At 38.8% G+C, this 26828-nt stretch overlaps 1 protein-coding gene across 1 annotated transcript in view; it reads left to right on the top strand.

Moving 5' to 3' along the window:
- The first annotated feature begins 4214 nt into the window (after window positions 1-4214).
- The window catches only part of LOC148817211 (neural-cadherin), a 94925-nt gene continuing 72311 nt past the window's right edge, over window positions 4215-26828 (top strand). Inside the window, exon 1 of the mRNA XM_088938706.1 lies at window positions 4215-5238. Coding sequence (XP_088794832.1) covers window positions 4215-5238 — 1024 coding nt within the window. The remainder of the gene's footprint in view (window positions 5239-26828) is intronic.

Below are 26828 nucleotides of genomic sequence, written 5' to 3'. Positions count from 1 at the left end.
CTCTATGTCCTGAGCCAAGCTATATCTACCACTCATACTTATTTTATTATCATATTGTACAGGGATACTTTACAAGCCAGCTGGTTTGTAGGTTTAAAGCCTTTGTGTTGTGAAAGATATTTTCTTATCTCACGATAACAAAGGAAGCTCTCATGAATTCTGATACATATTAATAGCGTGTCAAATTAAGGAGCACCTTAAAATTCAGTGCTCATTTCAGTTAATCAGTCCACCCATCCATCCAGCGTTTGTAAAACATTAAATGGCATTGAGTGCTTCAGCTGAAGAACAAACTAGACAAGTTAGAGTGATTCATTCTTTAGAAAAGTTTTTGCAATCCATCCACATTTGGGTAAAAGAGTATGAATCTATTAGGGGCTGTACCTCACATGAATACACAGATTTGTATTGTAAAAGCCAAAAAACAGAACTTAGGAAACTTGTTTCCCTGCATTTAATTTATGGACTTGTGCAATGAAATGAAAAAAAATAAGAGTGTCATTTCACAGCTATCAAAAAAAACTGTTACCACAAACTTGCAAACTATTTCCTGCAACTCTGAGTCTTCCCTCTTTAGCACTGCCGGTATTAATCCCATTGTTATTTCAAAACAAATGCCAAACCATTTCTGTCTGAAATGCATTTCTTTGTCAAAGCTGAAACAGAGTTAAAACTTGATCTGAAGCTTTTGTTTCCTTATGATTTCTAATCCCATTTTCTGTATAGGCGTAGAATATTCTTAGACCACCATTCCCTATACATAAATTAGAGCACTCAGCTCTGATTCACTTCAATTAGAATTCCGGCTGTACATTTTTTCCCTTGAGCAAGTTGTATCATGGCACTGGACAGTCTCATTTAAAAACAGCTTTCATTTACATATTGAGAAGAGAGGCTGTTATTCGATTTCATTAATTCATAATGTGGTTTAGTGCAGAATGGACAAACTTGAAGCAGGGTAAATGTCTGTTTTCTAGGTTATTTGTCTTTGTATTTTACAGATGACTACCTCAACTTTTTTCAGCATTGTTTGTGTACAATTGAACAAATGGTATTTCATAAACAAGATTTAGCACACTATCCTGTCTTTCAACAAATGACAAAATATCGGTTGTAACTTATACTACACAACATCTTCTTAACTGTATCCTGTTTAACAAAATGGTCATCCCCATGGATATAATCAACTGATTTTTTAAAAATCATTCCTATCCTGTAAATTCTTGAGAACGTGTGCTGTTTCAGAATGTATTATTAGTATACAAGAAAGGTTGAATATTTTGAGCTGGGTAAACTAGACATGGAAACTATAGAAAATCTAGTTTGTGATTTGACCTATTGCTGTCAGTGTCATTAATAAATATCAAGAAAGTCACTTTTTGTATACCTTATCACAGATAGGAACCTTTTTCAGTCAATCTGAAGAATATAGGGTAAAGCTCAGTAAGATATGAATGAAGATGTAATATCTCTGTGACCTAAGAGTGGAGAAAACAATTCAGAAGATGATATCTGCATTTCCATTGCTTTCCTGTTCAGTGAAAAGGAAACATATTTAGGTGGCGAAACCTTTAAAGGTGCTTAAAAAGAAAAGGATCTGTGCAAAAGAAATGCCCTCACTGCATTGTGATTCTGCCAGTTTAGAATGGCAAGATTAACATTTTGGTGGTCAGTCAGGCTAGATATTATATTATATATATTTCTTATAATTTATATATATATTTATTATAAGGCTGCTCTGGTGTTCATTTGGCTGATACTTCACTTGGCAAAAGAATAAGTCCATCTGGATCGCCTCCAAATTACAGTCTCACAAATGTTTAGAAATTATTTTTATTCATTCCCCCAGGCAGGCAAAGAGCTAAGACATCTTCTTGTTTTTTTTGTGAAAAATGCTTCTTTAATAATCATAACACTTATCTATTCATCACACACTGATTGCTTAATGGATGTAATCTGCTTATTAAAGGTCAAATCTTTTTCCATCAAAGATGCGTACAGATGATAAGATCTGAAATTCCTTGCCTTATGAATCATGCAGTGTGCAGGGGCATGCCTCTGAGGCTAACAGACTGAATCTTACAGAAATGCTTACATTTTTAGGATGAGAAAAGAGCATTACAGCCTTGAATTTAAATTTCTCCGGAGAGGCCGCGTATACACTTGTTCGAGTCAGCATTTTTACACGTTGTGTAGGACACCTTTTTGAAAAAACAGTTCTTCACCTGCTGTATGTTCAATACATAAAAAGTAACATCAGTTTGTGCTCTGTAATACAAGTGTTAGTTGTTTTAATTTTCAAAAATGGTTTTACAATTCCAGTGGGAGAAGTGTATGCAACTTCAAAACAGTTTTTGCTTTCTAGAAAAATAAGTTTGGCGGTGCAGTGGCACATCGGTTAGCATTGCTGCCCTGCAGTGCTGAGGCCCCAGGTTCAATTGCCAGGGTGCTGTCTGTGTGGAGCGTGTATGTTCTCCCTGTCTGTGTCTGCCCTGGGATGGACTGGTGTCCCATCCAGGGTGTATCCTGCCTTGCTCCCTTTGCTTGCCAGGATAGGTGCTGGCATCCCCTGCGACGCTTAACTGGATAAATCGGTTCGAAGATGAAGGGACAAAATAAAACTCAGTGATACAGTATGATTCGAAAGTGTAGATTACCAACAGGTCCTTGTCTTTGTATGAAAGCGCACACACAAAGATAATTCAACACAATGCGATAGCCTTAAATTCTGATGATGGAAATATTTTGCTTCTGTGGGTAGTGTAGTAGTAGAGGTGAATAGTACATGTTCATCAATGCTTTTAATCAATACTTTTAAAAAGCTTGAGCAGAAAGCTTGTTTTCAGCAGTCCTTAAAAAACCCATCTATTTCCAACACTCTTCTAAAAGCCAAGATTTATGACTGAAATCCAAGAATTTGAGTTTGGATTTTGGAGGCTAATTCCATTTAATTCTTTTTGATCTGTTATATGTAGAGCCAGATTCTGAACTATTATACTGGGGCTTAAACAAGCCAAAGCAGAAATTTTCAAAGATTTGTGGTTAATAACTTCCTGTTTCAGTAAAGATTTATACTGTACATAATTATATAGTATATTAAGCAGTGTGGTTCACAGAGCATTTACTGGACTGCTGATTGTGGAGTTTTGAGGACACTTTATATTTAACAGGTTATACCTTTTTAATCAATAACATTAAGTAATTCCTTACATTTCTATATTCCCTTTCACACCAAAGGATCCCATAGCTCCTAATACACAGAAAGGAACACGCTACAGTTCGGAAATGTACAGTTTCGGCCTGCTGGGTGAGTTTCTCTATAAGGCTTTTCAGCTATAAGGTTTATAAAGAAGCTACTTCAGACGGGAATTCTTCTTTTTATTGAAAACGGATAAAATCTCATCTTTATTTTTGTGAGAGCAAAATGTGCTCATTTCAAGCGGTGTATTATCCCAATTTACATTGTGTTGGATAATCCTGTTTTCTCTAAACAGTAAAAAAAAAACCCAACAATAAACTGTTAACTTTTCTTCCGTTAGGCTGCTATTGGTCCAGATTCAGAACCTGATTAGGAGCAGAGGAAACAGAAATGAACTGGCAGCCACTAGCTTGTTAGCCATCACTTAGAAACGAGAACCACGTGCCTTGTAGCGCAAACCGTGTTCGGCGATGCATAATCCTCATGGTTACCCGAGCAGCTAACTTCAACTGCCTTAAAGAAGCGATAAGAAAGGGCCTGGACTCCAAGTTGTTTTATCTGTTACATATTCGTAGTTTTGTTCTACACCTGTGTCCCTCGGAGACTCTGAACCCACACTGTGCGCCGGACAGTCTGGCAGAAACGCGCCGCAGCAGTCACGTGGGTGGGGTTCTCCTGAGGATTCCCTACCGTGCAGACCACGCCCCCCCCCCCTTCCCCCCTCCCCCGCAAGTGTGGCGCTGTCCAGCACTGCGTGATGCTGTTAGAAATACTAACACACTCGTCAGCAGCGCGCACTCGGGATGGATAGGACAGAAGGCTAACCTGAGTTAGCGGAGACTGAGGAAAAGGGCAGTGCCCATGCCTACCGAAAGCATCAACTTTCCGGGTAGATTTCACAACATCAGGCGCAACCTCAAAAGAATTAAGCCCTCCTGGACTCGGACGAACTTTACAGACATTACCCCGATGGTGCGCTTTTCACAGTAGAAGCTCTTGTTCAGTACTCGCAGCGATGCACTTTATAGGAGCCATGCTTTGGACTGTTTTAATATCGTATATCCTGTGCTCTGTTTGGGGGAATAAAACGGATCTAAGAAGACCCTTTTTTCACGGGCATGTGTTTGAGAACTCGCCGGCGGGGTCCAAATTAAACGGACTGAATATCCCTATAAAGAGAATAGACTCGCACAAATGGTGCTCAAAACCAGCTCTGCACCTGACACTGTTAGGCGATGGCAGCGCTGATTTCCATGTCTATTCGCACCACAAGCACGGGAACATCCTAATGAAAACCTCGAAAGTCTTGGACAGAGAAGAAAAACCCGAATATCTTCTGCGTCTGGGTCTATGTTGCCAAAGTTGTACTTCACCTGACAAAGTGGTGGCTGAAGTTGCAGCCATAAAAGTTGATGTGTTGGACACTAACGACCACGAACCCACTTTTAATGGTTCGGGCGTCAGAATTGCTCTGGACGACGCCACGGCGCTCAGAACAGTGGTGTACAGAGTAACCGCACAGGACACTGACAGTGGGAAGAACGCGGAATTGTTCTACTTTGGGCTTCCTAAAAACGGGAGTTTTTACGTTGTACCCAAAACCGGAGAGGTCTTACTAGTGGATTCGATTTTGGGCTTGGCGACCCCCATCAAGTTCAATGTCTTCGCTAGAGACCACGGCTGGCCGGCGCTGACAAGTCAAAACATGGAATTAGAGATTAATCCCCTGCAGAGGTCCGCGACGGCGCTGTCCGGGGCGGACGAGCCCCCGACCGGACAGCTGAGGAAGCGGAGGACTCTGTTGCAGCCCGAGGAGCCCCTTGTCATTAGCGTGTCCGAAGACGCCAGTATTGGTTCGGTGGTAATGAATCTGAACCCCGTCAAATTCCAATCTGCCAGTTTTGAGATGATCTACCCGACGTTAGACAACTCTGCCGTTACTGTGAGCCGGGACAGCGGGGACATTGTCATAGCCAGGCGCTTGGACAGGGAGACGGAACCAATAGTGGAAATTACTGTTAAAATACAGGACAAAAGAGGTAGGTCTCATTTTTGTACAGACCTATAGCTTTCGTGTTATGTACAGTACCGAGGGGGTAAGCTGCAAGACGTACTTTTTGTGATTTCCTTTTAGGATTTTAGTACGCGTTCAGTAGCATTGTGCAAAAAATGATCTTATTTTTTGGTTAAAAACTATATTTTTGGACCTGAAGTATGGTAAGAGAATACAAATACAACTGTACTGTAGGCTAAAATATGTGAGATCTGCTGTCAGTGACCCAGACTGTTCTGAGTGAATTCTAAAGTTTTAATTCTCGTAAATTTGGTTTATGAATACTCAACATAATAGCAATAACAAAGGCTCCTTTAAAACTGCTAGAGTTGATCAAAATGCATGCATATGTGTATTCTACAGTTCTTTGACAGTAAAACCTATTATAGACAGTAGGGCTTTCAGAACAGAGAGATTTAGGCGGCTTGAAAAGGAAAACAAATTCTAGAAATCTGACTCGCTGCTCAGTTCAAGTCGATGGTAGATCTTGTGAAATAACTTTTTTTTAAATAGATTAAATTGACTATGCTCTTTCACTGGTGACAACCTTTTAAGCCTTTAATGAGAGTAATTAAGAGTTTAATCAAAGACATTAATTTTGGCATAGCTTGTGTCCGTGTGTGTTGTATTTTTCAGATGAGCTTTTACTAATTCAATATTTATTATTACACTTCTTAGTGATATGATACGGGATTTAATATGTTCTTGTTCTGAATAATAACTAGATATTTCGGAACCTGCAAGTTATTCGCAGCACACCTAATATCAGGATAATTACTCCTAGCGGAAACGCATTACACACCTGCTTCCCACTGAGGTTAATCAGTAAGTGAAAAGCACGGAGGTATTTGCTGTTGATATAGCTGTTAATAGATACAAAAAGTCTTCAGCAAACAACAAGGACTAAGTACAGTTGTAATTGATAAAACGCAGCAGTCGATCTGTGTAATTAATGTAAATAAACCCACTGTCCGCCCACCCTTCCTCTGTACAGCTGTTTATCGATCGATTAATGCACAAGCTCACACACACGTGCTGTAAAAGGTATGTGTAGCCAGCACAGTAGTTTTAACAGTCCCGTTTTTACATCTGTCTGTGTTTTAGAATTTGTGTTGTAACTTCATCTCTTAAATAAAATCCCCATTCTCTTTTTAGCTGTTTTGAGTTTTCTGCTACTAAAACTGAAGACAAATTAAACATCACCGTCAAAACTAATACAGAATAGTACATTTCAATCAGAGCCCACTGGGATTTCCATTCACCGAAAAACGAAGCACATTCCCTTACTTACAGCATCCTTAGCCCGACATCTTAAGTATTTATAGACTTCCACTGAGCTGTACAACATGTACTGTACATCTTATAGCTGTAAAAGTTTTTTTTGCTACCTGTACTTAATGCTGTGCATCTACCTACACTAAATGTAATCTGTCAGGTTTTTGCCCACTCTTGAAATGTTCCTAAGTGTTTTGAATTTGAACTCCATTAACTTTCTCATTCCTATTATAACCTTATAACAAGTTCTCCTGAAAATACACACCTTTGTTTTGGGTTCATCTTTGTTTTCCTAAAAGACTGAACCAATACAGACAGTACCTCTTGTAGGTCCATTGACAGCCAGGAAAGAAAATAGTCTTGAGTCATGTCTAGCATTTTTGTTTTAGTTGTTGACATTAGTGAATTTTCCAAGTCTAAGTAAGGAAAATCAAAATCTCCCATTATACCTACTTCTTCCTACACACACACATTCCTCATTTCATCACATGAATTTTAAATTTCAAATGTTGTGCTGTGACAGACATCAGCTAGACACTACTACTGTTCTTGAAATACCACACATGAATCCTCCTCTTCCTCCACCCATTTTCACTATGGCAGCTGCCTCCTAGGTTGTAAAGTTGTAAATGAAAGTTGTACTCTGCAACAAACCCCTGGCATGATGCTTGTAATTATGTGGCGTTCTGGCAGCCCATCCTCCACCCTTTATAGCAAGACTGCCAAATCCCTAAGTCAGGCAAGGTATGCCAAATATCCTGAACTCTGAATATTGCATCTCTCTTTTGAATTTGATCTAACCAAGCTACTGAATTCCATATTGCAGTAGGCCCATCATTGCTTGTAATGTGAAAGAAGTTCTTTGGATTAATACTGAGGTACATTTATACGCATGCTTTTACCATCGTGACATGTAGAATCCTAGTCCACCCCTCCATTTTCTAACCAGCCAGACCTATCAGGTGGGATACTGGATGGGTCATTCGTCTATTGTAGGGCACACACAGCCACAGACATGCACACAATCACACCGGGGTCAATATTCCCAGAAGCTCATTAACCTACCAATACTGTGGGAGGAAACCGGCAAAAACCCACACAAACAAGGGGAGAATATGTAAACCTCACAGAGATAGTACCCCAGGTCTGGAATTAAAAATGTTACTGATTTTAGTATTGTCAGATTTTGTGTTGCCATATTTTTCAGTTAGTATTGTTCATAGTACATTATCTATCACACATGAGATGCGTGTTGTGTAATCCATGTTGGTTATTATTCAGCAATGGAATAGTCCATTATATATGTACAGTTACATGATAATTTGCTGCATTACAGATAACTGAAAGATAAGGGGTAGATCCTGAGAGCCACATTATTGTATAATTTAGTTGCAGACCTGAAATCCAGCCTGAGACCGAAAGTGTAATTTAAGGCTTGGGTCTCTGCCATGGCTGTTTGAAAAGCATGCTTTAAAGATCTGTTCCGTTTAATCCTTTTGAGACTAGATCCTCTCTGACCTTTCTTTATCGGGAAGCATTAGCCATGTAATCTTCACTCATTCATTTCCCCATGTCATGTATCATGGGAGGTGGTCGAAGAACCGCTGAAATACTGAGAGGGTGAAAAAAAGTTGTTAATTCCAATACTTATTGGAGTCATATTTTAAATTCTGTGATTTTCAGTGTAAAAACGCACATTGTATTTGTTGTCCAGCCTCGTATTGTATGATTAATCATCAACATAAGTGATTCGATTTGTACCACCTCGGGGGTTTTAATTTTGTCTTGTCGGGGAGGTTGCGGAGGTTTAACCTGATAGCCTAGTACTGTATGTGTATTTCCTTGGTGTTGAAACAAAGATGATCTGCAGTAGCAGGAGAGAACAGCTGTTTTTAATCAAGAGGAGTAACAACTTCTGGTGACCCTTTTACACCTCAGGAATCTGTCAGCTTAAGTTTTATAGAAAACAGGACCTCATTGATTTTATTTTCCTTGTTCCTTTAAAGGATTTTATGCTGCTGATTTCCCCCTCCCACAGGCGAAGAAATTTGGGAATCTGTTGACTGTTAAATGTGTTGGTGAAATCAACCATTCAGTGCAGCTTCCTACAAAACAGTGCTGTATGCTTTTGAAGTGAGGAGTCTGTGCCACTGTCCCTTTTCCCAGTCTTGGGGACAAACTGGCCAGATTAAGAGCCAGGATGTATAACTTGGAGGACTTGGAGACCAAAAATTGAAACAACCATCTTGCTGGACTTGGGTCCTTATTTAGTTTTGCTAGAGCTGAAAAGAGATTAAAAAAAAGTTAGCTCCTACCCTCCTCCTAGCTCTTGATATCTCCCTGCTGAAATGTTTACTACCTCCTAATCACATAGGGTACAGTAAGAATATGGAAATAAACAATTACTTTCAAGGCTTTTCCTTTATCTCCTTCTCTCTTTTTCAAAATGAAGGCTGTTAGCTGCTTTTGATGCACAGGGTTTTTATGTTATTGGTGCATTGGGATCAATTAATTTGCAAGAGAAAAAGGAGAGAAAGACTTCTTCCACATTAATGCCATAATACCTTTGAACCCAACAATCCATTTCAGTGAATCTCTAGATACATGGCCTTATAATGCTTTCTATTGGTGAAATTGTGTAATCGTGAACCCATCCTATTTCTATATCTTTTTTATCTTCCGAAGTTCCTTTCATTGACCACTTACACCTACTATACCTTTTCTTGCCAATATTCATTGGAACGTTATGTTTCATAACCAGCAGGTTCTCGAGGAAAGCAAGAGAGAGTGGGGGGATTCGTGTAGCTCACTTCAGCTCAGCATGATTGTTATCCCATTCCACTTGTCACACAGAAAGTGGAAACTGTGTTACTGTAATTTTTAGCGGTGTTATTACCCCCTGAGTATTCATCAGTGGAGTTTAATCTGAAGAGAAGTTACAGTTCACAGAGCTTGTTTTTCAGACTTCTTGACAAAATCTGTTAATCTGATTGAAAGAGATAGAAAATTACACAGCATATGGACTGCGGCTTTACTGAACAAATTGAAGGTTTTTTTTTGTTAGAATTCTTTAAACGAGGCTGATTGTTTTACAGTCTAGATAGGCTGTGAAAATACAGAGCCCCTTAGTATATTACGTGTTGAGAAGTGGCCACGTTTTGTTTCTAAAAGCTAATTTTGCCATTGCAATTTCTATGCACCTTGAAGAAAGCAAAGTGTTTAGATACTATTAAATAGACTCTATCTGACTTGTTCCCTGATACTTTGAATACATGATAACTGATGGTTATTTTGAATGTCTGAAACATTATTATGGGTTTAGCAGGTTCCCCTTATTCAGAAGGATTTCCAGTATATACAATTTACATTAAGTGCACGTACATGAAGCAATAAGATAAATATAATGAAACTAATAATTTTATAATGAGGCTAAAATAAACTGGAAGAAAGTGCTGTGCAAACAATGAAATAATAAGAACTAAAAGATAGTGTGGATACAGATCAGTAATGTACACAGCCTAAGGATATGTATTCCATGTTTACAGTGAAGAAATTAAATTAGCAAGTAACATTGCGAATGTGGGAATCACGAAACATCAGTGCAATGAAGTGTAAGAGGTATTGAAGGATAGAGTTGAGAATTGAGAGATTGCACCTGGTGTCTTGAGCAGGCATCTAAAGGTGGTCAGCAGCTGAGCAATTCTGGTTTCTGTGGGTCGTTCATTTCACCAGCGAGTGGAGGTATCATGAGCTCTGAAGGTGAGCACATGGGGAGGGGGTGAAGAGACTGAAGACAGGCAGGGGCAGAGGGGATGAGCTGGCGGAAGACAAAAACTAGTAATTGGGGACCGCTGATGGAATGGTGCAGCGGACAGACAGCATAGGCAGGGACCAGGCAAAAAAAGGAAAGGGGAGAGTACCAGGACCTGGATTAGGAAATGTGTAGAAGAGCTGGTAAAGAACAAGTGGACTCTGCGAACATTGCTCAAGAAGACATATTAGGAACATGCCAGAGAAACCAAACATTGTATGAGATGCAGGTGTCGGGCCTAAAGCTGAGAATTGTGGCAGAGGAGGAAGAGCATAAAGATAGCGGTGGAGGTAATTGGGGAAAAAGGAGGGTAGACTTTGAGAGGTTAAGTTTTAGATGATGGCAGGTCATCTAGGAGATGGGTGTGAGACGGGCAGAGATACAGAGTAGCGGAGGGAAGAAAAAAGAGAAAGGTTTGAGCATCATCACGGGTAAAAAAAAGGATGTGGAAAAAATGGGAGAATTAAGGGAGTGGGTATACCGAATGAAGACGGAAAGAGAGCAAGGAGCAGGAAATGAGCCTTGCCCCATTCCTAGTGAATGTTGAAAGGAGATGTTATTGTACATTAGGAGGCTTTAAGTCAATCCACATGACAGCCTACAATAACAGAATCATTTATGTACAAGTGTGAACAGGTAGTATTGAGTGAGATGAGCAAGATGGTTTCACTATAATGTCCAGTTTATGCAAGCTCTTCTTATTCTCAACTGGGTATTATCATGGAAACCCGCTGTCTTAGACAGGACCACTTGACAACCTGTATGATGTAAGCATTCAGCCAAATGTACATCAACCCCACAGGTCTGGGTATGCTTTATGAGTAGCACTCATAACAGGACTGGAAATAGGGAGTGACTGGGCAAGAGAGAGGAATACCGTCTGTAATTCGGAGATAAAGGCAAAGAGAGTCCTACTGTGCAGTTTGAAGTGTATCATAAATGTGTGCCAGTGTGTTTTGAAACAATAACCTGGAGGTAGAGAAATGCCTGACAGTAATCCTCTGCTGGATTAATTATCAAAAGGACCACAGTTGTGTTGTAAAAGAAATGCTTAACAGCACAGCCGGCGCAGAGAATCTTGTGCTCTAAGCTCCTGTGTGGTGTTTCGCCAAATGGCACTGGCTGCTTCATGTCAGGGACTGCACAGCTTTCCTTCCTGCCTTCCTGAATCCATTTTCTCCCCCCTCTGTGCTCCCAGTACCTCTATTCATAGATTACCAAGTACATTTGATCAGCAGATTAATACACCATCAATTACAGTATGCTACAGATTACCATCATGTAAATTCTACTGTCCACATTTCATTTTATGAGCAAGGGTTCCTCACTCTGAATCTGTTCAACGCAATTCAATTTCTTGACTCTCTGAGGACTGCCACCCACTGCCTTCCGCTTGCTAAAATTAATGAAACACTTTGCTGTCCTATGAACTCTTCAAAAAGGATGACTTGAAATGCGATTTTGGGCATCTGAATGAGAAAGTCCATTTTTTTAATTACTGCTGCTATGCAAAGGTCACACAGAAGAAAAATTTCAATTTTAAACCAATTAGGCTAAACATTAAAGAAACAGTTTGGTGTGTTTTTTTCATAAATATATTTTTTTTATCTTTTATGTGTCTAAAAGCTTTACTTACTGCCTTCATCACTAATTTATTGGTTTGGTGCAAAGGAAGATGAGAACAGGCGAAGGAGGCTGTGCAGTTATACCAGCAGCACTGACTAATGGCTGTTCTGTAAAATTCACCTTACAAAAGGGAAACAATGATCAAATAAAAAATGAAAAATCAACAATGGGGAGGGAGGAATTAGGAAGCATTTTGAAGTACTTAGACAACATGCCTGTTATGGTTTTCTCTCTGGCATTGTGAATTTCAGTGTCAGGAAGATCTTTTTGAAAAGCTCTATTTTTTAATCAGTTCACTGAAGAGGTACTTCAGCAGTTCGTGTTTTTTGGGGGAATTGCTTACTCTCTCTTCTGTCTAGCAGAGGATGAATCTAAAAAGCTTGTGATTAACAAAACAACACAGTAAAGTGTATTTCATTTTTTAGGGCTAGCAGGCATGGATAAAGTCCTCTTCCTTTTGATTTTATTGGTGAATATGTGATATCACAATTAAAAGACATGCATGTTCCGTTATTTCCACTGATAAGCAAGAACACAGGGATTCCAAGATGCAGTATCTAGCATGTGGCATCTGAATATAACCTATTTTTGTGAACTCTGTTGTTTCTTCTTACATAATCTTAAATCAGGCAAATTCTTTCATTGACTAGGAAGTTAAGTTCTGCCTGAATTTTTATTAATAATTTAAAACAGAAAACTGAACTGCTGTAAATTGCCGTTGAAATACAATTCACCCTTTTAAGGAGCATTTCATACCTCTGTCATGTCCATTGTATGTGCTAGCTTTACTTTATGATACTTCAGTCTGCCTAAGGTGATTTACAGATGTTAAAAGCACATTTCTTCATAACCTCATCCATTAAACCATTTAGTACAACGTGTTTTTAGGCAGGCTTTTAAATACTCTGTAGTTAAAATAGACATAAATCCAAACTGTAACTAAAGAGTACAGCAGGTGGCAGAGATTTCTTAGCAACAGCAGCTTCCAGTTAGTGAAGTCAATGCTCAGATTTTCTGCTCAGATTCTTTTTATTTCAAGATCTTGTCTCCTCATTTTTTTGCGGTGATGGACCATTCTTAATTTAACTAAGGCCTAGAGGTCTTTGGAGCTAATGGACTTTTGGATTTCATGAAGAAGTGAAATTGTAACAATGGCCTGAGCTGAGAGCTGTTTGTTTCTCTGTTTTTATTTACATTTTTATCGAGTTACTCAATTTAAGAAATGGAAACAGTATTCTAAAATTCAGCATAACTCTTCCTGCCGTTATTTATTTCTGTTTGGTACTTCTAGTGCACAAAGCAAAAGAAAAAGGATTCTGTTTGAGAACACTGGAACCAAGATGTACATTCTGTTTCGTTCTCTTTCTAAGTGCTGGTGTTCATGGTTAGAGCGCTAGTGCTCCATCTGGTAATGTGAAATGTGATGAGAGCATCTGTTTTATATAGCTAGTATATTAACCCTTCTGTTGTATTCCAAGGGTGTTGCTGTAAACATTTTTTAAAAGTAAGATACGATTCTTGGAGAAATCATATTGGACCTAGTGAAGTCTAAGCCTGTCTACAATAAGCTACATACAGTATCTCCTCTCCTCTGAGGTTGGAAACAAAACCTGGACATCACGAAAAAGGCAGGCTTCAGTGGCATAAAATCAATGTAAAATGTATGTAAATCCTTCTTTGCACTGCAAAGCAAACTGTCTTGTACTGTAGAGTATTGTTTGTTTTCCAATTACAAGGCAGATTAGTATAAACCATAAGTTTCCTGGGTGCATTTTCATCAACCTGTAGCATAACATCTGGCATAACATTCAGCTGATGCAGTGCTGTATAGTAGGCATTTGGGACCTCGCTTGCTAAGAAAATAGCATACAGTAATGGGACAAGTAATGAGTAATCTAATATTGATTATTTTAATAATGTAACCTTAAAATAATGCACATTACATGACACTGCTCTGATCTCTGTCCATTGATAATAGAGTGAGAGTCCGCACTTACAGTATGCTGACCTGGAATGTTTTGCTCCAAAATGCTCTGGTTTCTCTCTCTTGTGTCATTTCACTTTTGCTCATTTATTTAAGCATCTTCCATTTGAGCTCAAATAATTTACAGAAATCAGCTTAGAAAGTTGGGGTCTGCTTCCAGCTTTTAATTATTTTTTTGTTTAACATTACAGCATTTGGTCAGGTACTGTAAAGCAATGTGAGTCTTATGCCTTCTTCATGTTCTCTTATGCTCACAGTTGTCCAGCATAAGCAATAAATACTCTTTTATGGTTTTTTTCTTTTTCATGTCAAGCTTTGAGGGGTTTAAAAGCATGTACAGTACCTTTTGCATAATTTAATTTTTTTTTTGGTGTCACAGCGGGGTGGTAATGCTGATTGCAGCTTCCTCACAACACTTGGGACACGGCTTTGATTCCGATCTAAATTGCCTTCTGTGCGGAATTTGCAGAAGTTCCTTTCCTGTCAGCTCAGGCTCAGGGTCTCTGTAACTTTCACCAGGAATAAGTGTTTTTTTATCATAATGTAGTTGAAACCCCTTGTTAAAAAAATTCTGAGGCTGGGGATCTACTGTAAGATCAACCCTTTGGAGAACTCAAACACTGGTGAACTTTTGTGCCTGTAGACTATAGCATCACTTATTATAAAAGGTAGAGTGTGACTTTAATTTTTGTTCTTGACCGTCATTAATTATACTCCGTGTTATAAACTTCTGGGTGAGTTTATGGTGCTTAATAAAAAGAATTTTATATTCTTTTGAAAAGAAAACTTTAAAGGCCTGGTTTTCTGGGAACTGAAGTGTATCACACACCTTTATGAATGACTGTTAATGTTGGAACGTCAAAACATTTTTCACCTTTTTCATCACCTGGCGAGAGCCGGAAGATGAAACCAAAAAGCTTTCACAAAAAAAGAAGAAAAAGAACATCATATAAATATTATTAAGTTATTTCTTAAGGGAAAAACATAGATTATTTTCACCAGAATCCTGAAGGAGTTCTTGCAATGTTTTATTTCACATTCCTTTAAGAACAAATTTTCAGTCCATTAAATATTTGAAGAGAGATGGACTAGATTTACCTGGACTTATATTTTTTAATACCTTCCCCAAAGCATTTGATAATTGCAGTTTGTATGTTAAGAAATTAATAATGCATAAACACAAGATCAAATACCCAGGTCAGATTGGTCATAACCACTTTCTTGTACATTCACTTTTTAAATTAAATGATCCAAGATCAAATGACTGCATTTGATGTGCTATAGTCTGTCACAGCAGAATTTCAATCTGGTAGCCTGATCTTTTTCCGAAGCATAGCAAAGTTGGGACTGGTCAGTACAGGAGACGCCTAAGGAAAATCGGATAGCTGTAGAACACTGTGGTGGCCGACTTGTAGGTGTCACTCTGCCCCCTTCACTTGAATTTCCTAACCACTGCCCTAGTATGGGGCTACTATCTCATCCTTCTGAGGATATACATTTATTTTTTTGGTTGGTGCTTTTATCCAAAGGAATAGTTAGGTCAAAAGTACCTTGCTTAAAGACACAACATTATGTGTATAGGTTGATGACTTTTATGTAATGTTATAGGTACTTTTAATGTGAAGTGTATGTTCCTGTTTGTATGTTTTTGTAAGTCTATGTAAAACACAGCTGCAGGGATGCATAACAAATTTCTAAGAAAAGAGACAAAATATTAGCACGCAAAGGAACAAGTAATAGCTTTATTCCATGCTGAAAAGTGAAGAGAGAAAACACAATAATTCGACTGTGGAGCCTTCTTCAGGTGTGAGAAAGACAGGGCAGACAGCAAAGAGGTAGAGATTGCAATCTTCTCTATTCTCGTGCAGGTTTCAATTTCACACCTTTCTTCACCCCTCTCCACTTTGAGCCACCTGAGTGGCCTCTTTACCTCTCCCCTCACTCGGCTTTTGTTCTTCTGTGCTATTTAATCTTTGCTGTCTGCCCTGTCTTTCTCACACTTGAAGAAGGCTCCACAGCCGAAACGTGGTGTTTTCTTTCTTCTCTTTTCAGCATGGAATAAACCTATTACTTGTTCCTTTGCAGCCTATGCATGCTGACGCAGCTACCCACCTGAACCACGTCAAAATATTGTCATGTCATGGTAGTGTTTCATATGAGCTTTGAACCCACAACCTCCTCATGATGAGTATGGAATCCTGCACTGCTTATTCCAACACGGTGAGACGTTGAACTGAGGTCCTGAGTTTTTGGTCATTACAGCTCCAATAGTACCATTCTGAGTACTGAGATGTTAAACACAGTATCCTGGCTAATTCTCCAGGAAAGCACAATCTAACGTTTCTTAAAGACCCCTCGTAATTCAGTTAGTAAAGAGATTTATTTCACTCTGCACCTGTTCTGCTGTCTAGGGGGGCTTCAGGCATGGGGTCACTCAGGCTGGAGCTGCACTTCAGTGGTGGATGAAGTGAGTCCCTTCCTATATGCAAAGTGCTGTGGAATCCTTTGAAATGAAGTGTCTTATATGAATATAATTTATTATAATGAACTATTTATTATTCATTCATCAGTCCAGATAAAAAGCTGATATTTTTCTAGTCCTAGAAACTTGTTTTGAAATGTGATTTTTCAACTTGCTGTTAGTACTGTATACGTACTGTACTTAAATCAATATTTTGTGGTCTTCTTTCTGCAACTCAATAGGCAGTTGCCTGTCCCCTGCTGTGTTTATGTATCATAAATAAATCATGGCAGTTTCAAATAAGATTGCGATTCTACCATACTATCTACAATAGTTGACCTTGCTGGTCTTTTAAGTACTTTATTATTTCAAGAAAATACAGATTCCCTTAAAATACTTTTCAAAATACCGGGGTTGCATAAACTCATCAAATGAGGAATACTATTTTTAACTGGATATCTGCTCCTATCATTGTATCTGCTTCACAAACAAAATTTCCACTTTCTTTTTGATTAATTAAACTTGTTAGTAAATTGTCGTGGCTTGCAAAGATCAAATAATGAGCATAATAATAATCATGCTTTTTTAGTTATTTAGCTCTTACTAAGGCCTGTGATAAAGAGATGAGTCAGACTATGTTAAGGTAGTCAGACTGTAGTCTCTTGATCCAGAAAAAGATTCTGAGTAATGCTGGAAATTAGGGTGTCCATTCTATATAAAGTTTAATGTCTTTGTGGCTGAAGAGAGAGATTGCCCAGCAGTTCTTTGTGAAATGCTATTATAATACGCTCATCCTAAGTGTAATTTTTGCCACATGTTATTTTGTTGGTTCCTGAAATCTCAATGGGTTGTTACATCACAAAGACAGCATTAAGCTGCAAAAGATCTTGGAAAAAGACTGATGGGTTTCTATTCAGAACTGGCAGTTTGGTTAGAAAAACCAATAGCATACTAATGGATGATCTTTTTATATAACAGAAAAGTGAGGTAAAAAAGGTCTACATTTGCACTATTGCACTTACAGGCTGTCAATGCAGAAGCAGATTGTGTGTTTTAGTAATGTGTTAATTAAACTCACATGCCCCCCAGGATTGTGAATCAAAATAATTGTATTTTTAAATAATAAAAGATATAAAGGTTTTTTTTTAATTTACGGGAAAGCAGTAAAAATGAACTTGTTTCAATATAGTTATATTTCAGTTACTTAATGCTTCTGCTAATGTAGAGGAAAGAAATTATTTTTCTCCATAAAAAGAAGAGCACTGTATTTCACTCACAGTCTCTAGAACTTACCATACTTCCCTTGAATCCTAGTGGTCTAAGTATATGAGAAAGCACATTAAACATTAACAGTGTGTGTGGTGGAACCACAGGTTATGAAACGAACCTGTGCTACAAGAGTCTTTGACAGGGAGAAACTCAGGATACCATCCAGAGGCAGAGTGAAGGTGAAATAAAATGTATATAGTTGGAAGAGCAGGTTTTTGTATACCACAGACATACTAGCAGTCAAAATATTTCCGAAGTCTCTTTTCCAACAATGTAGCTCATTAGTCTTTTCAATATTTGAGGAGGTCCCACAAATTATGGGTGCTTTTCTTCCAAGGTCTCCATCAACACTGGACTCCTCCATCTTCTTGTTTTCATAGTGTCCAGGTTGAGTCATTGGATGGTTGCAGTTTAGCTTATTGTTGAAGGGTTACTGCTAGAAGGGCTCTTTGGAATTATAGTCTTCCCAGGGTCTGACATGCTTTCTGGCAAGATTTCATCTCCAGAAGGGGTGAAGACATATGGTCTTCTCCAGACATTTGCAGGTGTTTACCATGGTTTTAATTAAATGAGTCTGTGTTGCAATTCTTTTTATGCTTTGGGTTTTGGATACTTCCTGAAATCTGTTTTCATCTCCATGTAGATTGTTTTATCTGCTGCTGGTGATCTTAAATCTTACATACTGTATGCAGCCACTGTAGATAATGCTAACATCACCAAGTGTTTGGCTGTGAGTGAAGACAGTCTTCCATTCCCTGTCATTTCAGCCTGTTGTCTGATGTCTGAATAAATAGTGTTAAATGTTGCTTTTTCTTGCCATTGGATATTTAAGATGTAGACTTGTTAGATTTCAATCATTTGTCAGTATGGCACTCAGACATGTGCTAACTAACATTTTCCAGTTCTGGATCATATTCATCTGTCAATTAAATAGCTCAGAATTGTGTTTTAAATAACGCTATAGGTAATGGTTTCATGACTAGAACATAGTTGTAAAAGGTGAAGAAATCAAAGATATAGTCCAGAAATGGTGCATTAATTAATGTCTGCTTCTACCAAGACGTTCAATTATTACATTCAAAATTAAAAACTAGAAACATAGAGCGACTCTTAATTTTAACTTTTGTCTGAAACCTTGTGAGCCAGCTCTGTTCATGAGTGTTCAATTTATTCCACCTCCTTGATTTTGGAGAATGCACTGCAATTAAAATCTGTGTAGCTGTCACATGGGCCATTGTGCCGGCCCAGTGCAGCTGTTAAAGACTTGAGCTCATTAGTGAGGATGGGTTTAAGGAGCAGGTTGTCTCTTTGAGATGCCCTGTTTCTGGGTGTGAAAGAGGAGGCAGGGCGGCTCTTGTTTTGCTTTTTGGAACTGTGAGGGATTGCACTAGCTCTTCAAGGACCCCTTAGGTCTGTGAAACATACTGGGTTTGTCCCTGTGAGGGACATTCCAGCATGTGCATGAGGGAAAATGGCATGGAGAATAAAGGTTAAAGTAATGTTTAGATAGTGCTAACAAAAAGAGACCCTTTGCTCGCATTCTTTCATGAAAATACCTCTTGGTGTGATTTCATTATTCCTGGTTTTGTCAGCATTGCCACTCTCTTGTTGATTTATCAGACATCTAAAGCTCAAGGAACAAAATTTGATGTAGCTTAAATAATGTTGTGCATGTGTTTGAATTGAATACATTCTCAACACCAAGCCTGTACAAGGGAGAAGTACATCATGGGGATATCCAGAAACATTTCACTATTTAAGCTTCTGACTATATATACAGTAGGCTATTTCAGATGAAATTTTGTTTCACATTATTCAAAGCATTTAAAAACACAAGGTAGGTCCTGACTTTGATTACTACGTACTTATAGATAAAAATGTGAATTAGAGTACAAGTTAATCCAATAAGATCCAAGCATTCTAAAAATGCATTTGTCAAAGATTTCCTGCTTGCACCCCCAGATATTGGCAGCATGTGTGCTTATTTCTCACATCTTTGCAGGATGTAATTTGCACCCAATTCAGGAGTCTGATGTAAAATGCCCTGAGGTAGAGAGGGAGAGCCGAGAGTGAGAATTGGAAAGCATCTCCTCATTGCTGAGACAGCTCATTCTGAGGGTCATTTATGTTCTTTATCTGTGGAATCTGAAAGCCAGTATCTCCAGAGATTGAACAGTTTGGAGGAGACAAACCAGAAGTCAGTTCATTTCGAGCAAAACTGAAAGTTTTGAAGTGGAGGACTTTTCACTGTTTTTCTGGGCTTGATAAGGTGGCATTTTGTGATGGCTTTAAACACTCTTGGTTATCAAAGCCACCAGTCTACATGATAACAACTGGGGACAGTGTTTTCCGCAGGTTTCTCTGGGAATGATGAGAACTTCAGTGCCTTCTGACTTGCTGCTAGTTGTATGATGTGCTTTGTTAGTTTAATTGATATGTGGTCAGGAAGATTGTTAAGGTGTTCTCAGTGGTGTTTGCATGATTGGTGAATCTAATGCACAAGCATGATTGTCCACTGTCCACTTGTAAGGAAGCTAGCAGATGGGAAGAATACTGAAGAAAAACATATTTTGGTTGCACTACTTTTATTTTTTATGGGGACAATGGTCTTCACCAATGATGAACTAAAAACCAGGTTAATATTGACCTATCTTAAGAAAATCGTACACTCCTTGATTTTTTTTTGTACACTTAATTGTGTTCATGTGACAAAAATGTTGTCTTGTTTGTGTCGGTTTCATAATATCATGTATAAATCAATACAGTAGCAACATTTGCTTGGTCTAAAGCATGTGCTTTATTGCAACATAAATAGATTGGGTTTGAAATATTGTCAGTTTGGGATAGGACATGCATTGACATTTTCTTCACTTTGGAGTTAAGATGTGCATTAAATATGGTTTTATGACGAATAGCAGTATTTCTGTTGGATTAAAAGGGATGCATTCACAAGCCTGCTTGTTTACAATGTTTACAATGTAATAGGGCTATTTTCATGTCACCAGAATTTTTGTTGCCTCATTCTAAATCGCAGACAATAACTGCGCTGCACATACCTGGAAATTCAGTTTATTTGGTGATATAAATTGGAGGTTTTATGTATTTCTGTGTATTTTGTACTTTCATTGTGGTTTGAAATGCACTCATCAATGCCAATTCTTTATAACCCCAAAATGTAAAAACAGCATTGCTCAGCATTGCAGAGCTTATTTCTCTTATTATGAGCAGCTAAAAAATGCATTTTTTCAGTAAATTTATAAGAAACACAAGCACATCAGAGGTTACAAAGGAAATAAGGACTTTCATGGGAATATACTGGTTCTATTGTTGCTCTTGAGTGCCCAATCCTGGTCATGGAGGGATGGCATGTCTGCAGGGTTTAGAGGTTTTTTTTAAAATGAAACTGTTAAATTGGTCCAATTAAGTCAATAATTGGCCTTTTTAATTTATTAAGAGCTGAGCTAGAATACAAATCAGCAGTTACACCAGCCCTCCATGACCAGGATTGAGTATCTCTGGTGTAATATAGTCAGGAGCTGGTGATCAAAAGTTGTGTTTTTAATGTTTCAGATATCTGCAAGCATATTTCCGGGTGACACCACGTCCTTGCAGAACATTTCCCCATTGGCTGGGTTTGATTGATTCAATGAAATTCACAAAATGAAAATCTTGTTCTGAAATGCCCTTTAAAAATTACAGTAAAAGGCATAAGCCATTCTCTGTACTGCCATTTTCTTCCTAATTGAAAACAAGCAGCAGTAAAGTGTTTAGGACAGGCCACTGAAATATGTATTACTCATACAGAAAATTTCCAAGTGAAAGTTTAAATTATTAATATTCATTGCTCTTTATTCCTCAGACATAAAAAGTTGTGTATGTGGTTGACAGAAAGCTGTTATTGTTTGATAGAAATGTGTTTGCATATATTTCATCTACAGTGCTCGGTACATTGTGAAATGCCATTTATTATTTTGCTGGATATAGTACTGCCTGCCATAAATAGCAAATCAAGACATTATTGAACAGATTTATCAATGTGTAATGCCAACTGTTATCCACAGAAATTAATAATGCTTGTGACAGAAATGGGACAGTGTTGATGTGAACCAAGTTCTTTGACACATAACAAATGCAGATTCCTCCGGAACAAAGTCCTGTAAATTAAGTGTGAAGCAGAAGAAAACACTAAGCTCTATAATGACCACTTTATTCCATTTTCATCAAATGTTTCTGTAACTAGCAGAAGCAGTATTTTGCTGGCTCAGGAAACACATTGATGAATATGACTAGAGTCTGTGCAGTAGATACACATTTACAAGTCAATTTGTTCTTTTGTAAAGAGCCCCATTCGTATCTATACCCTGACCTACTTGAAAGTCTTACAAAAGCTTCACCTTATATTTTAATTTGAAATTCTTCATTGTAGTTCACCCTTCCAATGTGTTTACTTATATCCTGCAGAGGAAGACAGAAAGGCAAAACAAGTCAAACTCACAACAGAGGAGTAGATTTGACAGGTTAAGAAAGCTTTAAGGAAGGAAGACCCTTGGTAAAACAGACAACCTCATCTTATCTGAGCAGATATGCACAAAATAAAAAGTAGGGTTGCCAAGGCTGTTATGGTTAAGTGGAAAGATGCCAGTTGAGTAATGTTAATGTTGATTTCTTTATGAAAGCTAATTAATGTAAGAGTGTTGCTTTTTATAGGAAAGAAGCTAACCTGGGGACAATACTGTATATGCTCTGTACAAAGCACAGTAGATTCAGTAGCTGTTTTTAAATAAAAAAGGCAAGAATCCACTGTTAACAAACCCTTATTTATTGTACCTTGTGAAAGTATTCAGGCCTAACCAAAATTCACATTTTGCTGCCTTACAAATTACAATAAGCCATTGTTTTCAATCAGACTTTTAATCCAAACCCTAATGATCAAATTGAACACTGCTATATGTGAAGGAATTTGCAAAACATGTATAGAAAATGTACCTGTTCAGCAATCTAAGTCAGTGCCTGGTAGGAGAACTTTTGGCAGCATTTACTGGTTTGCATCTTACTGGACATATCAATACTACAGTGGCTTTGCAAAGTGGAATGTTGTAATTATCTATTTTTCCTAGACAAATCCTTCCAGTTCTGACACACATGCTTGGGTGCATTGATCGAATTCCAGTCTTGAAATTTTACCATCAATTTTCTATTAGATTCCGGACTGGGCCAGTCAAGGCCATTCACCTGCTTCTTGTCAAACCACTCCAGTGTGACTTTGGTGGGTTGTCCTGTTAAATGTGAATATTTAGCATCATTTGTATAATGTTGGGTGGATCAAGCAGGTTTAGGACTGAAATGTCAAATGTACTTTGCACCATTTTCCCCTCATTTTCCTAACAAGCTTCCCAGTTCTTATTGATGAGAATCACTTCCATAACTTGATGTTACAACCAACACTTATTGACACACGGAACAGTGTGTGTTATGCTGGTTTGGGTTGGAGGATGGTGTGTGTATTATGCTGGTTTGGGTTGGAGGATGGTGTGTGTGTTATGCTGGTGTGGGTTGGGGGACGGTGTGTGTGTGACGCTGGTGTGGGTTGGGGGACGATGTGTGTGACGCTGGTGTGGGTTGGGGGACGGTGTGTGTGTGATGCTGGTTTGGGTTGGGGGACGGTGTGTGTGTGATGCTGGTTTGGGTTGGGGGACGGTGTGTGTGTGACGCTGGTTTGGGTTGGGGGACGATGTGTGTGAGGCTGGTTTGGGTTGGGGGACGATGTGTGTGACGCTGGTTTGGGTTGGGGGACGGTGTGTGTGTGACGCTGGTTTGGGTTGGGGGACGGTGTGTGTGTGACGCTGGTTTGGGTTGGGGGACGGTGTGTGTGTGACGCTGGTTTGGGTTGGGGGACGTTGTGTGTGTGACGCTGGTTTGGGTTGGGGGACGGTGTGTGTGTGACGCTGGTTTGGGTTGGGGGACGGTGTGTGTGTGACGCTGGTTTGGGTTGGGGGACGGTGTGTGTGTGACGCTGGTTTGGGTTGGGGGACGGTGTGTGTGTGACGCTGGTTTGGGTTGGGGGACGATGTGTGTGACGCTGGTTTGGGTTGGGGGACGGTGTGTGTGTGACGCTGGTTTGGGTTGGGGGACGGTGTGTGTGTGACGCTGGTTTGGGTTGGGGGACGGTGTGTGTGTGATGCTGGTTTGGGTTGGGGGACGATGTGTGTGACGCTGGTTTGGGTTGGGGGACGGTGTGTGTGTGACGCTGGTTTGGGTTGGGGGATGGTGTGTGTGTGACGCTGGTTTGGGTTGGGGGACGGTGTGTGTGTGACGCTGGTGTGGGTTGGGGGACGGTGTGTGTGTGACGCTGGTTTGGGTTGGGGGATGGTGTGTGTGATGCCGGTTTGGGCTTGTGCGTATATTAAACTTTGTACTTAGACAGTGTCAGGAAAAGCAGACTGTTTCCAGTTTTAAATGTACTCAAATTAAGTTTCTGTTTCTCTCCTCTGATCCATGTTTCAGTATTTATCCTGAAGAAATCCTAATTTCCTTCAGCCTGTCAGAATAGGGCATTACCTTCAGCCTGGAAAAATAGCATTATTTATGCTACAGTAGGTGTTGCTCTTATAACTAAGTGTGTAAAGAATAGGAAAGAATTATGCACGTTAACAGTTTAATGGTTCAGTATTTAATTACTTGCAATATCGTATCTCTCTTTTGCTCTTAAGGTGTAGGTCCTTGCTGGTGGTATTTGGAAGTCTGTGTTGTTCTGTGCACTGGTATAGGTTAACTGTTACATTGGAACCCCAGGGAAGAAAAGCAGCTTTTTGGTTGCTAGTTTGGGCTAGTTTAACTGCACATTGTGAGATAGTTTCTTATCTTAATAGTGATGAAAGCGACATTTCATGAAGCAGAATTCAAAGGAAACCACAAGGAGCTGAAGAGAAGTCATCTACAGAAATTCTGGTTTAATTGTTTGCAGCAGAATTCTTAGAGCTTGTCCACATAATGCATTCCATCAATGATTTCCTGTATGAAGTAATCTAAATGTCACACCACAGAATCAGCCTGCTCTCTTAAAACCTGTATTTAACTCTAATACATTAGAAGAACCATTTGAAAAAATACAAACTGTCTTGCCTTTTTTGTCACATCTCTATTGTACAGACTGTATGTGTAAACCATTTGAAAGACAGCACATAAAAAGATTTAGATAAAAGAAATTTCTTAAAAATGGGACTTTTAATCATACTGACAGAGCAATGAAGAACCACTTTAATTCTGAATATCAGAAAAATAAAAAGTTAACCCACTCGATTGTGTTGAACTAGAAGACTTTTAAAATGGTTGAAAAAGACAAATACAATTATTTCTGATTTTTATTGCCATTAGTGTAGTGTATACAATGCAATTATACCTAAAAAGCACTCGTTGCTGTATGTTATTAAAAAATGAGTGCAATTTAAAAACTTCATTTCTGTTGTAACGTAGTTCATGGGGCTGTACAAATGTGAGCTGAACTGAAGGTTTCATGCTGTGCAGTTGGTCAGTCTATTTGTCTCTTTGTTGTGCATTACTTAAGTAATATGAAGAGGGAATTAGGAAACAGAGAGCTGAATGCAATCAGGCTTTGCAGTGAGCCCAGCAGTCTGATTATCCAGAGGAAGAAAGACTTAAAACTCGAGTGGGAAGGTTTCCATATGGACTGACGGTCAGCTAGATGAGTCGGTGCTATTGAAGTTATCTCAAAAAAAAATATCCGACTCGCACCCCATGTGAATTAAATAAAGACCTTAAACAAGTAAGGATAACCAGTAAGAAGTGAAAGCTACAGACCAAACAAATTCATAGCCTATTCTGTTCTCTTCCCTTCTCTTCATGCTGCTCATCACATTAAGTGTTTTAAGAAAATTTCCCTGTCAGACTCCAGCCCTCTAATCCCCATTAGAATCCATAGCTTTCCAGCCTCTCTCCTGAATCCTTCATGCCTTGTGCCAAGACGCCCCAGTCAGTGGGACCTAATTGGATATCAACTCAGTCTTCCCAAAGCAACACACTGTTCCTCCAGTAGTTGAACCCACCCCTGGAAACACACTGTTTGTTCAAAGTCCTGCAGTCAGAAGGGGAATTTGGAACACATGGCCTTACGTAGGCTTGAATGTCTCAAGGACATGAAAAAACATCCATATTATTCCCCCACATATCCTCTCAGATACAGCACTGACCTAAATTCACAGAGTTACATTTGAGGCTTTAAAAAGCCGTTTTTAGAGAGGTCCCTGTAAATCATGGATGATTCAAGGAGTAAATCTGTGCACTCCTCACCCAATCATAATTCAGAAAAAAAGCATGCGACTACTTAAACTAAGAATATACAGTATACAATGGCTGTAAAATAGAAAAATCTTTCTGCCCATAAACACTATTATCATACCGCCTGGGTAATGAACTTTGTCCATTAGGCATTCTACAAGAATGTCCGTAATCTTGCTGGTGGTAGCTGTCAAGCCAGATGTTACTGCTAAATTGATTTTATATGTATAATGATTTTTCTCCACATTTCTGCAGCCTTCATTTCCACGTGTGGTATTTATACAGGTGGGTTTCATGTGTATTGTGGCTTTCCTTAATCCATGTCTTTGACAGATTAACAAAGCCTGTGTATCAGGCAGGAGATTGGCCAAGCCGTAGATTTAAAACAGGCACTTCAAGCTCCCTGACCACCAACGAGACCAGTTTAGAAGGCACATTCATAACTGAGGCACAATACATATAATCGATGGGAAAGATTGCTTGCAGATTGCATAGGAAAAATTCAGGTGGTCAAACAACATGAAAGCTAGTCAAATTTCAAACAAGACATTTGGTAGAATTGTCAGTAATGGGTCAATTTCATACAATTATACACATCAAAGCACAGATGAGTTAATGACTGTGTAGTTAACATATACAGTATGTGGTCCTTAGTTCACTTTAATTTTTCCCATGTGTTTGAGATTGGAGAATGCACTACAGCACAGTAAAATGGTCAGAAATTGCAGTAGGATACAAAATAGTTTAGGATTTAACCCTCAAAATAATTTCATATTACGGTATTTTCATTTTTTCTTAATTATCTTATGTTATTTGGGAAAGAAACTAAAAGACTTTATCAGGCAATTTGTCATT

The sequence above is a fragment of the Atractosteus spatula genome, chromosome 21, assembly GCF_055471065.1.
Source record: "Atractosteus spatula isolate fAtrSpa1 chromosome 21, fAtrSpa1.hap1, whole genome shotgun sequence".
Taxonomy (NCBI): domain Eukaryota; kingdom Metazoa; phylum Chordata; class Actinopteri; order Semionotiformes; family Lepisosteidae; genus Atractosteus; species Atractosteus spatula.
This window is presented reverse-complemented; position numbering and strand designations above follow the sequence as displayed.